Genomic DNA, 14,218 nt, shown 5'->3' with positions numbered 1-14,218 from the left:
ATTTGGGATTAGGGAGACCTCATGTCCCAGTGTAGGTATCACTGAGTCTCCCACTGGGCATGGTGCTGAGATGTTAGTACTGTTGTTGGACTCCCCCAAATGGAGGAACGCCTCAAACAATATGGAGTCTTTGAAGAAACCATCTCTCCTGGCGCAGTCTGACATCACTGGGTATCTCCAGAGTGAGCAGGCCTATCATTGGTACCTGCAGAAGTGGAAATATTGCCAGATTTGATGCACCCAAAACCCCATATCTCCTGTCAAATCTTCCCTTACGTTCATTCTCTATTCCCGTCGGAATCTAAAACCTGCTGCGTTTGTCCCAGAACTCTGTCAATGGTCACTTAGCTGCTGTCACAGCATTCCACTTGCCAAATGAAGGATTCTCAGTGCTTGTCTAGTGAAGACCTGCTATATCGACTACAGATCGCTCTCCCGTTGACTCCTGTACTCCACCAGATCGAGAAGAGTGGAGGGAGTCGACAACATTGCGTAATGCGGACCCCACGGTAAATAGATCTAAGCTATGTCGATTTGAGCGACGCTATTCAGGTAACTCAAATTGCGTAGCTTAGATCGAATTTCCCCTGTAGTGAAGACAAGGCTTAAGTCTTCGCACATTCTACAACCATGAGATTTTGATTAAAAAACTAGAACAATATAAACTTAACATGGCACACATTAACTGGATTAAAAACGGGCTAATTGATAAGTCTGAATGTAATTGTAAATGGAGGATCGTCACTGAGCGGATGTGTTTGCAGTGGGGTTCCACAGGGATCAGTTCTTGGTACAATGCTATTTAACAATTTTATCAATGGTGTGGAAGAAAACAACATAAAATCATCACTGATAAAGTTTGCAGATGGCTCAATAATTGAAGAGGTGGATAATTTATGAAGAGGACAGGTCGCTGATTCAGAGGAATTTGAATTTCTTGGTAAACTGGATGCAAGCAAACAATGTGTTTTTAATATGGCTAAATATAAATGTATACATCTAGGAACAAAAAATATCATTCTGTACTTATAGGATGGGGAATGCTATTCTGGGGAGGCATAACACTGAAAGATTTGGAGGTTGTGGTCCAAGTTCCCTCTAAGCTGTGCGGCTGCGTAGCTGCCTATTAAGCCCCACACAGGGGCTCAGGGCTGCAGCAGTGAGAGATGCCTCTCCCCCAACCCCAGACCTGTCGCGGCGGGGTTTCTGGTTGAGTTTGGTCTCCCATGCAAACTTAGCCATGTAGGAAGCAGAATCTGTTTGTTGTGACCATGTTTTCCCAAGTCAGTTGGTACATGTCAAACGTGTCAGTTATTGCTGCATCAACAAAGTGGCTGTCAACAGGGGGGATGAATGTCCCATCAGCACAAAATGATGTGGATTTATTCGCTTTGAAATAAAAAAACAGAATGTCAAGAATCGGACGGTCCAAAGCATCAGGAGACTTGTCAAAAATCAGACCAGACACCATATTTCTATCAATTCATTCCATCAGTTTAGATACTAAAGTATTATGAGCTCAAATAAATTTGTTAGTCTCTAAGGTGCCACAAGTACTCCTGTTCTTAAAGCATCATTTTCTTTCAGATACTTATGTGACAATGCGGTTCTGGCGGAACCCAACTGAGAGCACCAACTCAGGACAAATTGCTAAAACAGGGCAGTTACAGCCCAAGGCTGGGGTTTTTCCACCTCTAAGGCAAACCAAACCAGCCAGACTAAGACTTCGGTTTCATCCCACTGGTTAACCGCAAGTCTCACAAGCAATCTCCTTAGACGCTCCAGTTTCCCAGTATTACCACCAGTGCCACTCGTTATGGGGACAAATGGTTATGAAAACCAATACCCCAGTAAAAGAAAAAGGTTCTCCTGATCCCAAAGGACCAAGCCCCAGACCCAGGTCAATATACAAATCAGATCTTACCCACAAATCACGCTGCTGCCAATTCTTTAGAATCTAAAATCTAAAGGTTTATTCATAAAAGGAAAAAGATAGAGATGAGAGTTCGGATTGGTTAAATGGAATCAATTACATACAGTAATCGCAAAGTTCTTGGTTCAGGCTTGCAGCAGCGATGGAATAAACTGCAGGTTCAAATCAAGTCTCTGGAATACATCCCCAGCCGGGATGGGTCCTCAGTCCTTTGTTCAGAGCTTCAGTTTGTAGCAAAGTTCCTCCAGAGGTAAGAAGCAGGATTGAAGACAAGATGGAGATGAGGCATCAGCCTTATATAGTCTTTTCCAGGTGTAAGAACACCTCTTTGTTCTTACTGTGGAAAATTACAGCAAAATGGAGTCTGGAGTCACATGGGCCAGTCCCTGCATACTTTGCTGAGTTACAAGGCGTATCTGCCTTCTCTCAATGGGTCCATTGTATAGCTGATGGTCCTTAATGGGCCATCAAGCAGGCTAGGCAGAGCTAATCTCAGCTTGTCTGGGATGTCACCCAGAAGCATAGCATAAGTTTGCCATACAGACAGTATAGAGCCAATATTCATAACTTCAACTACAAAACTGATACACACATATAGACAGCATAATCATAACCAGTAAACCATAACCTTGTCCTAGACACCCCATTTGACCCCCTTTATACAAGATTTGGGTGCCACTACAGGACCTTGGTTGCAACAATGATCTATACGGTCCCAGTTTGTCAATAACATCACAACTTACAAGTGAGGTTGTCTGCATTAGGAAGGCGTTTTGCTGCTGGACAGTATTGTTACACTAAGTCACCAATAGACCCCTCTGCAATTAACAGGTGTTATCCAGCAAAACAGAGCATGCACACGATCATGCTGTGTCCTCTTTCATTAAAGCCCTGGTGAAAGCTCCAGATATTGACTGTTTATCCCAAAGGTCACTTTCTTCTTTAAGCTACTTGTGTCACTTGCTTTTGACATGCTTCTTTATTCTGTCAGCATGAGCATTGACCTTGACCTCAATGCTGCAGTACTTGCAGCGCAATGCATCCTCTTCACTCCCATCTTTACTTTTCTTGCAAATTTCTAAGCACTGATTTTCTTTCTATATTCAGGCATAGATTTGCGGTTTTGCCCCATGTTTATCTTTTTTTACCTTCTCTGTTTTTATCTGTGGAGGATTGATCGTTTAAATTCAGTGCCACACTAAAATGGACATGAAGAAATAAGTGGGCAGCATTTCTTTGTGAGCCAATTTTAATTTCCAACCTTTGCCGCGTGTGTTCTGTGTTTTATACTGTGGATCTGCTTCAGTCTCAGAGCTTCAGGACACAATAATCAGATAAAAATTAGTGTTTAACAAAGATAAGTATCCCCCTAAAAATTGAGTGGATTGATAAATGGGTCTATATCGGTAAAAACTGAACTCCTTTAATTAAAATAACTGGTACTTTATTGCTGAAAATTGGTAAAAACTGAAAATGTGGAACACTATCTATCCATACTTCCCTTCTTGGGTCCTTAAAGAAACTTTGGTAGAAAAATTTGCTACTGGAGCAAGCTTCACCATCTAGCTGCCACCCCCACCTTCTCTTGGAACTCTGGGCCTTCATTATCCTGACCAGACCAGGACACAGAGAGGGAGTCAGATGACCTCAGCGCGCCACCAGGTCCGTCTGAATCCCAATCACCACCTGGAATGTGAGACATTGTCTCCTACCCCCACATATACTTTTTCCTTCCCTGTCTTATTTCTTTTTTCTCTCTCCTTTTTCTTTTTGTCTAAGGGCCTGGCTTAGCTCACCAGGCCTGTTTATTTTGCAACACTGCCATAAGCCTACAACCAGAAAGAGGAAGCTAAATGTCCTAAACATCCCATTGCTGGTACAAGTTTGCCAGTCTGAAGTAGCTGATAAGACTGTGCTGTACCTATGTTTTTTCCAGCAGCGAGGATGCAAGTAAGAGTCAACTCTGGAGACAGAACCTGCATTTTTTTTTATTTTTGCTGTTCTTTTCTCTCCCCCATTGTGTGCTTGTCCTGTTCATTCTTTTAGGGAATGGGATCAGACTTTAACAGCAGAAACCTCCAACACTGTTTACAATTGTTTAAAGTTGGACAGTGATTGGGTTATGTTAACACTTTTGGTACATATATTCTATCTAAATTAATACAATATGCTTTAGTATCTGCCTCCAGAGTTAACATGGCCTTTGAAGCCGTTCTGCACTGTACTGAATCCACCTCCTTAACAGCCTGTCTTCCATACTGAGTTACTGCTTGGGAGTCTCTTCACGTGGAGCACCCATAGGGACAATAACTCAAAGAAGGAAAGTTTACTTATTTTGGGCAGGGCCTGGAATTCTTCAAGGTGGTAGGTCCCTATGGGTGCTCCATCATCCACTGTCCTTTCCCCTCTGCACTGGAGTCCTACCATGCTCAAAAGTGGAGAAGGAACTGGAGTAGCATGGGTCCGCTCCTCCCTATAGGCTGTCATACTGGGGCACGAGGAGGCATACAGCCCAGGTGCAGACCCGTGGCCATTGCTAACTGAAAAATTTCTGATCATGAGTGCATGGGCTCATGCACATCCTTGTGTGGAGCATCCATAGTGACAAAACATCTCAAAGAATTCTAGTTACTGTATACAGTAAGTAACCTCTCCTTTTGGGTGCAGTCTCCTATGTTTTGAATTAAATTGAAATTCCATCGTAACTTAAGGTTAAGCTGCTGTCCTTTCTCTTTTTGTTATGATTATGCACAAAAGCAGTGACATGGAACCTGATTCTGAGGGAAGGACCATCACATAAAGTCACCTGCTGCTCTGCTAGGAAAGTCCTACATAGATGTGCTTCCCCTGACTGGATATAGTCCAGTGTGTGGTGTTTGAGTGGACATTGCTGGAATGACACTTACATTTCTCCAAAAATGTAACTGTTCTCCTTTCAAAAACTTCCCAAAATACTGCTATTTTTAAGGTTTTGTTAAAATTTATATTGGGTGGAGTTTAATGAGATAAGTGCATTCACCATGGGACCAAAACAAAACAAACAAACAAAAAACGCTGTATTCCAAACTTCTGACCTATAGAAAATAAAACTCTGAGCAGTTCTGCAGTCCTTGGATTAGATCATCATTCTCCCTCCCCACGCCCTTTTATTATCCTATTTTAAAAAACCTGAAGAAAGGTATGAACTCTAAATCTCAGATTTTGTTCTATGGTGGGTAATGCTGTAGCCTCAAAATGTAGAGAATGGAAAATACTGTAGTATTCCAGGGACGTGATTCTTAATCACTACAAGAGGTATGATTTTTCTGAAAGCACTGTGCTCTCTTGAATGGTGCAGATGACATCCAACAACTCACTGTTCTTCATTTTTCTTCTTTCTGCCTCTTCTCATCCTCTGTAGCTCTGGCTCCTCCAGCAGGCCACCAGGAGCTGATTCTACACACAGAGTCCCTGTTGTCATGTTGGAGCCAATCCGGATTAAACAGGAGTCTGGTACATCCCATGAGAACTATGATTTCCCAATTGTTATAGTGAAGCAAGAAACAGATGAAGAATCCCGGCCTCGGAATGTAATATTAACAATAATAAAGAATCTCTTCTGAGTTTGGGTTATGGGGAGGGTGTTTTGCATTTATTGGAAATAGAATAAATTACAAATATTCTGATAGAGCATTATTCGTAGGTGTTAACTTTAAGGGAAGTACCTCATGTATTAGTGGGTGTGTTTTGGGGTTTTTTGTTTTTGTTTTTTAAGGGATGAAGTGAGATTCCAAACCAGGTTATATTTCTTAGTAAACTGGGATGACTGAATAACTGACATTATCAGACTGCCATAGTCTGTGGGGACTTGGGAGATGGGGGGGAAGCGTATAAATACTGTAAGTTCTTTCACATGGTGTTTGGAGATTTTGCTATTACTAATGCATATGCTCAACTTTAGGAGTGCTAGACCTATTTGCTACTGGACGATTATTATATTTTTCTATTGGAAGCCGTTTCTTAAATGTCAGAGCTAACCTACTTGGGTACTGTTATACTAGTTTGCTGTATTAAATTAGCTGAAGCCATAACAGTGATAACTCCTGTGTAGAGGTTCTAAGGAGCATGACTAACAATACACATGAAATAGTAATGTGTTTATTGTCAATGTGTTTGTGTTGATAATTATACCTGACAGCCTGGAATCTAGATGTATCTTTGCGTTTTCCTACAGACCAACTTTTCAAGAAGCATACTCACCTCTCTGCTATTGGATAGCCGTCATAATACCACTTCTGACAAAACAGTCTTAAGAACAGATGCTCCAGATAGCACAGGTGACCGACCAGGGATACTTCAGGAGAACACATCCAGTGGGACGACAGCATGGATGGGTACCCCTCACATTGGAGACAGCAGAAAAGAGGATGACCCCAATGAGGACTGGTGTGCAGTGTGTCAGAATGGAGGAGAGCTCCTGTGTTGTGAGAAATGCCCTAAAGTGTTCCACCTTTCTTGTCACGTCCCTTCACTGATGAACTTTCCAAGGTAAAAATGACCAAATGAACTTTGTCCAAACTTTGCTCAAAAGAAATCACTTTTGGGTTGTGAGGCCAAGTACAGGAGTTTCTGCCCCAAAAGACAACTCTAAGGCTATCTCTACACTACAGCTTATGTTGGCATAATTCATGTCGCTCAGGGAGGTGATTAAACCACCTCCCTGAGCAACGCAAGTTACACCAACATAAGCATCGGTGTGGACAGCACTATGTTGATGGGAGAGCTTCTCCCACCAACATAGCTACCTTCTCTCACAGAGGTGATTTTATTATGCCGATGACAGAGCTCTTTCCTATTGGCATACAGCATCTTCACCAGACACACTTCAGTGGTGCCGCTGCATCAGTGCAGCTGCACCCCACAGCGCTGTGTTTGTGTAAACAAGCCCTAAGAAAGTTGAGTTGGTGAAATCCAGGATTTAACTAAATTTGAGTTGTGTAACCTGAACTATTATTGCTGCTGCAAAAGCTATTGTAAAATGCTGCAGTTTCTTGGAAAGATCGCTTATATCTGGGCCATCTAATATCATCTGTAGCCACAAAATTGGGCCATAGAATCACCATTCTAAACAGAATCCTTTAAGGACAACAGAAAGCGTTTTTTAAAATTCTTTTAAAGAAAAAGCTCTACTGATAGTATTAAACAGGAGCCATGTCAGCCATAGGGCACAGTGCTTGCTGTCTGCTGATAATATTTTAAAAACTACCTCAGTCAGCGCTGAGAAGAAGGAAGACTAATCTTTATAGGCCTTGATTGGTTTGTGGGAAGGCAACTATGCAATTTGCTCAGCCCAGTTGGAACCATCAGAAGGTTAAAAATCCATTTTTCTATTACGTATAAATGTTGTTTGACAATAGATACTTATCCTTAGTATTTCTAAAGCTTACTACCGTGTCAGCTACTTTGCCAAAGTAAAAATGACATTTTGTGACACTCTGGTATAGGAGCACTGGATAAAAGACTTAAGCTAATATTGAACAAGGATACAGCTATGTTTACCATAAGATGGTCAGTGTTCAATGATTTGATATAAATGTTAAATACTGGTTTAGTTTACAGTTTCTTACACTGTTCAGCTCTGCTTACATGCTTTGAGGAGAACAATTGCTAGTAGCACATCAGGCTTTGAAATACCAATTATATTCAAGTACTGTACTTAGTCTATGCACATCGACTATGTGCCTTTTGAATCTCCAAACCATGGGGCTGTCTTCCTTTAAATACAGCGCTGTTATTTTGCTTACCATAAAAGCTTTCTACAATTTTGTTTCCTCTGTGCATAAGCAAAGACTGTATGAATATGATGGATAGCAAACTGTTTTTTATTAGTTAAACGTGTAAAGGAAAATATCACTGTTTTCAAGTCACATTGTACAGTTATTGGGTTTTCTGAACATTCCAGAAATACCTTCCTAAAGTTTCAACTTTTCTTTGGCTGTGGCTTTTGCTGAGCTTATTCAGTGGGGCAAAGAGCAAATAAATAAGTTTCTAAGTTGTGCTCAAATCTGTAAAGTCCATAGTAATACCAGTGGCCAGTATTCTTAACTCTGAGCAGCACCATCACAGATACTGAGATTTCACCCTTTAACTCCATCTCTTAACCTGCCCCTCAGCCCCATCCCACCTGTCAACCTTCCCTCAGTCCCCCTTTCACCCCTTTTGCTCCTTACTGTCTTCTGGCCCATTCCCTTCAAAATAGTTGCCCTGGACTCCATCTGCCTCGTCTACTTGCAGCCCTTCACTCTGACATGCTGTTACAGCCATTGCCTTGAATTGCTCTCCTTGTACTACATCTTGAATCGCTTTCCACCTGACATCTGTTCTCTTCACTCCACCAAAACTGCTGTCATACCAAGTCCCTAATGTACTCTCTTCATGGCTAAATATGTGTGAAAAGCTGCTAGGATTCAGAGAATTGTGAGGTTTCAGAGTAGCAGCCGTGTTAGTCTGTATCCGCAAAAAGAATTGTGAGTTACTGTGTTACCCATCTTAGCCTCACCAAGTGAGTTTTGCTGCTGGTAAGCTGTGTGACAGCTCCCTGACACACAAGCTTCTCTGCCTTGCCAGCAAACTCTTCAGGACTCTGCTGTCTAAACCTTGCCTTGTGGGTAAGAGAGTGAACCCCAACTTGTCCAGAGATGTCTCCCTACAGCAGTGGTTCTCAACTTGCAGCCCGTGGGCCGCTTGCAGCTTAGTCAACACACAGCTGTGGCCCATGTGACATCCTCAGGGCCATACGAGTAGTATTGGATGCAGCCCACATAATACATTGTGGGTCACGTATACGGCCCACAATCGTAAATACGTTGAGAGCCACTGCCCTACATTGTCGCCCTCTCACTGAATACTTAGAGAAGTTGTTAAGTTTGTTGCTCCTTTAAAGAGTATACTGCAGGCAGGTAGCTTAACTGGGGTTAACACACCCTTCCCTTCAAACAGAGCGCTAAATTGGCTTATAGTAAAAGTAAAACAAGTGTATTTAACAAAAGACCATAGGATTAAGTGATACACAGTGTAAGGAATAAAAGTAGAAGGGTTGCAAGCAAATGAAGGTAAACATATGCTTTTTAGGATAAAACCTTATTTAACAAATTAGACTGTCTTGTTCACAAAGTCTCTTTTCCAGCGTGGCTAACCAGACACTCTGGCCAGAACCCTTCACAGATCTCAAAATGCTTGGTTCAGGCTCGCCTAGGAGAAACTAGAAAACTTTTAATTATCCTAATAGAATGTGTGTCTGTCTTACGGAGGACTTGTAGTTCTGCTGTAGGCTTTAACAGGTTTCACTGTCAAAAGTAATTTTAACTTGCTCCTGAAACTAACCCCAATGCCAAAGGTCATGTTTATATTATTAGATCAGATATGTGGTACAACACATGCATGTTAATACTGTACTTTTCATAATCAATCATAGCTGAATTCTGTCTTTATTCATTCTTGTAAGCAAGTCAATACAATTCAGCTGTATTGTGGTTATTCATGAAGATTCAGGTGTCTCTGTAAAGAATTTTACTAAACCACATGCATTAGGTTTGCTCAAGGATTTGAGGGCATCACTAATGATAAGGGGGAGAAGGGCAGTTAGCAAAAGTAGTTTGCGAACCATTATTCTCCTGCAATTTAGAGTCCCCCCCCCCCCCCAAGAATAACTGAGATTAAAAAAAAAAAAAAAAGCTGAGACGTTATTTTGTTAAGAATAGAAAAACTAGCCTACAGGCTAACTTCTAATGAGAAAATATACTTCCCACAGGTCCCAACCTCTCCGTTGCTCTATTTTCATGGTATTTCTGAATTTGTTTTGCACTCTGCCTATACTGTTCCATTTTTCATCCCTAAATTTTAATTGTTTTTCTCATTTCCTCTTATGTTTTTCTTCAGATTGCCTCCTAACCAGCAACTGCACCTACTATTAAAATTTGAATTTAATTTGTAAACCCATAGGAATGGTTTCAAAACTAGTGGAAATAGATGCTATTTTTGATGTAAAACTATTCCAAAAAATTAAATCCAGGAATGAGTGAGTTTTTCTTCCAAAGAGATGTCCCTTTACTATCCTTATCTCTCCTTTTGGTGGTTGCAAAAAAATTGACACAGGGCAAAAAGAAAATAGAAATGAACAACTTGTCCAAAAGTATTTGGAAACCCTCTATTCAAGACCATGTAACTTGATCAGGTGCCCAGAGTAATGCATCTGTTTTCCCCCTTGTTTAGAGGAGAGTGGATTTGCACATTCTGTCGGGACTTGTCCAAGCCGGAAGTAGAATATGATTGTGATGATCCCAATCAGAGCTCTGAAAAAAGAAAGCTAGAAGGTTATATGGGATTGGCACCAATAGATCGACGGGTGAGGATACATTGTTCGTTCAACCAGTCTGCTTGTCCGGTTGTTTAATAAATGCTGCTTTTTATATATTTGGTGGTAGTAATAAGAGTTCACTGGAGGATTTCTAAATAAGCTCTGAGAACTTGCCCAAGACTGGAAGCCAAGAATCACCAAGTGCTCTTTGGTTGTCTTGAGTAAGATGTTAAATATCCTTGCCTCTGTTTCCCCCACCTGGAACAGGCCTATTCTGAAGGCTGTTTTTCATTCATAGAGCTCTATGAAGTCTTAAATATTATTTTTTCTGGTGGGCCACTGCATATCCCCAATATTGAGAGATGCCCTGGTGTCGTAGTTGGACTAGTAGAAGCCTCTGGAGCAGGGCTTGTGTGTTGTGTTGTGTTGTTCTCCCTTTGTGGCTCTGAATATTAGGGTACATTTTCACTACCCGCCGGATCGATTCCCGAACGCCCTCCCCGTCGACTCCGGAACTCCACCAGGGCGAGAGGCGGAAGCGGAGTCGACGGGGGGAGCGGCGGCCGTCGATCCCGCGCCGGGAGGACACGAAGTAAGTCAATCTAAGATACGTCGTCTTCAGCTACGCTATTCTCATAGATGAAGTTGCGTATCTTAGATCGATCCCTTCCCCCCCACTTCCCCCCCAGTGTAGACCAGGGCTTAGAGGTGACGCTATAAAAGGTGGTGGGGTACGTCAGCCACCTCTGTTTCTTCCAACTGTGTGCAGAACAGAAACCCGGGCTCAGTCTCTTGGACCTAATGTTCTGGAAAAATTGTTTCCCAGAGCCTCTTGGTTTTTGTATTTTACCCAGTATTAGTAGATTAGTTTAGTAATTTTTATTTAATTTTGGGCCCTTTTTGCACTCTAGCTTAGTCTATAGGTATAAAGTGGAGACTCCTACCATAAGGAGAACTAGGTCTGAGATGTGCTTCTTACCCTGCAGTCTTTGCACCACCAGACACTCTCACTTTATATAGGCTCTAGAGCCTGGGCTTTAGTCCAAGTGGGAATGTCTACACTTCTACTTCTAGCTCCACAGCACAAGCCTGAGTCAGTTGACCTGGGCTCTAAGGCTTGGTGTTGTGGTGGTTGGTTGGTTTGTTTGTTTTTTGTTGTTGTTTTTGTTCATCATAGACATACCCTCTTTTGAGCAAGCCTCATTCAAAATTATCCCCTTAAGCAAAGCAAAAAGCTTTTGAACTGAAGTCTAAATCACAAACTCTCTACTCTGCCATGCTTAACAGGTGGCTTGACACTGAAAAAGACAGTAAAAATGTTATCTTACTATAGATGCAGTGTGTTAATGGTTCTGCGAGCTTCAGTGACAAAATGTTTTGCTGTTGACTTCTGCATAACACAGCTGAGAAAGTGTGAGCTAAATTGGTTTTGTCTCCTTATGGTTTATCAACAGAATTGTTGACTAAAATCCAGTTAGTAACACCTGCGTATACATTGAAAGTAAAGTGTTACTGAGGTCATAATTTGGCCCGAACCTGAGGGCGGGAGGAGAGGGGAGTTCTAGGTAGAACTGCGGCCAAGGGGGCATTCTCTTGGGTGGCACTATGTGGAAAAAACAGAATTGGGCTTCTTGGTAATGATGATTAACTTGCTTTCTCTGAATATCTGATATTTTCAAATGTGCTTGATGTTTTTTGGGGCTGGGGAAGTAGTAAACCTCTACCTGAATTTTTTAGCATAATAAACTATTAAAGGTAAAATCGCAGCCATTCTCTAATACACAGGCATGCTGTCTTTCCCTATATACAGAAATGTGAAAGGCTACTGCTGTACCTCTACTGCCATGAAATGAGCCTGGCTTTTCAAGATCCAGTTCCTCCTACAGTATGTACATTGTCATTTTTGCCTTATAAAAGAGTCCGAGCACTTGGCACCAGCACTTCTGTGGGCGTTACTGTTCCCAGTAACAAATCCATCATCAGAAGAGTAATCTACTCCAGATATTTAATGTAACAAATATCTAAATGTAGGATAGAGGTAAAAGGTTGATACTAGATGCATGGAATTTCCATGCTCATTGAATCCGAGCAGAGATTAAGGTGAGACTTATTTCCCAATTGCTGTCAATTAACAAACTTTTACTATAAAGTGTACACTACATCTTAAAATCGTGTGTCTTATGCATGAAACATGACTTAACCCTTAACTTCTGTTTTTTCCACTTCATCTTGAGTGTTGCTGCATTCTTTTGAAATGAATAGTAGTTGGCACATCATTGAATTGCACAAAGAATGGTGCTATTTACATTTAACAGCAATGAAACATTTAGGGCTTGTCTGCACTGGCAATTAACAGCGCTGCAACTTTCTCTCTCAGGGGTGTGAAAGAACACCCCCTGAGCACAGCAAGTTGCACTGCTGTAAAGCGCCAGTGTAAACAGTGCTCCAGTGCTGGGAGCTGTGCCCCTCATTGAGGTGGTTGCCCCTCATTGACCATACAAGGCACGTTAAAGTGCTGCCAGAGAAGTGCTTTACCATTGCCAGTGTAGACTAGCTCTTACTTGTGTGAACTCAAAATGAAACTCTGAAACTTGTCAAAATGGAAGGAGAGGCTTAGTCTACACTACCAATGTATGTCAGTATTACTAAGTCATTCAGGAGTGTGCTGAGTGACATAGTTATACCGACCTAATCACCAGTGTAGACCGCTCTATGTGGACAGGAAGGCGGCTACCATTGACATAACTACCACCTCGCGGGAACATGGAGTACCTACACCAATAGGAGAAGCTCTCTCATCAGCGTAGGTAGTCTTCACTAAATGCTACAGCTGCACTGCTGTAAGTGTAGTCGAGCCTTAAGGGAAGTCTCTATTTCTGTAATGTCAGTAGTACAAACGCATACTTTAATTCCACAACTTGGACTACATCTTAAAATTCTTCACAGATCTGCCTAGATTGTTGGTGGGTGGGGAGAAAAGAATGGCTTCTGGTTCATAAATAAGAATCTGGAATGTGAAATAAATTATATGTTCTAATAGTTGCATCTAATTGCAGAGAGAGAGAAAAATTGCACACAAATTGAAGACTAAATTTTTAAAGACAGAATTTTATTCACATCTCCTGCTGACATGCAAGTCAGGCTTTGCTCATTTTTTGTGCATGGGAGCCAGGCAGGAGCATACAAAGTTACATCTTTTAAAATTTGCCCCTTCGTGCCTTAAATACTCTCTATCCTCTTTTTAAAGTATCATATGTTTAATTAACACACACAGGAAGCTGCTATTCTGATAGTTTATTTCAGTTTGACAAAGGAAATACATCTTTGGAACACTTCATGTTGCTGTAAGGCAAGTTAACTTTTTTTAAAGTGAAGTTACATGAACCACTTTTTCATCTAGTCAAATATTGTGCTGTACTTCCTCTGTTCTAAAACTACAGCTGTCTATCTCCAGTTCATCGGTGGTGCCTATTGCTGTTATATCTAAGCACTGATGTATCCGTAAAATGGCAGATCTAAGTGAAAGAAAACTGCCCCTTTTATTGTGGAGATGTTGAAACAATGACACATTTTTGGAGTTAAATTTCCGATTTGTTTAAAATCAATATTTAAAAAGGAGGAGATGAAGAGATACATAAAGGTGTAAAATATTACTGTACATATTACTGAGTATTTCTACTGTAGGACACCGAGGTTTGTCTCTTTAAAAAATAGTTTTGAAAACTCATTCTTTTAAACAAAAATGTGCCCTGCATACATGGCAATAGAGATAAGATACATTACATTTCTTTATTTTTGAGAGCCTCACCTGCATTTTGCCCACTGATTTCACTCCAGACTGCTTCTAGCATTCCAACACTTTGAGCTGCTTTCTATCAGTTACTGTATTAAAAAATTCAAAAAATCTCTGCCTCAAAAATATTTGCTCTTCCTCCTGAGGCAGAGTCCTT

The 14,218-nt window shown here is 41.3% G+C and overlaps 1 protein-coding gene across 1 annotated transcript in view; it reads left to right on the top strand.

Annotated features, from left to right (window-relative positions):
* Positions 1 to 14,218, top strand: part of TRIM24 (tripartite motif containing 24) — a 153,297-nt gene that overhangs the window by 131,667 nt on the left and 7,412 nt on the right. The window contains exons 14-17 of the mRNA XM_054033664.1: positions 5,334 to 5,502; positions 6,147 to 6,460; positions 10,184 to 10,316; positions 12,079 to 12,153. Of these exons, the coding sequence (XP_053889639.1) occupies positions 5,334 to 5,502; positions 6,147 to 6,460; positions 10,184 to 10,316; positions 12,079 to 12,153 (691 nt within the window). The remainder of the gene's footprint in view (positions 1 to 5,333; positions 5,503 to 6,146; positions 6,461 to 10,183; positions 10,317 to 12,078; positions 12,154 to 14,218) is intronic.

This window comes from Malaclemys terrapin, chromosome 1, assembly GCF_027887155.1.
Source record: "Malaclemys terrapin pileata isolate rMalTer1 chromosome 1, rMalTer1.hap1, whole genome shotgun sequence".
In the NCBI taxonomy this organism is placed as follows: Eukaryota; Metazoa; Chordata; order Testudines; family Emydidae; genus Malaclemys; species Malaclemys terrapin.
This window is presented reverse-complemented; position numbering and strand designations above follow the sequence as displayed.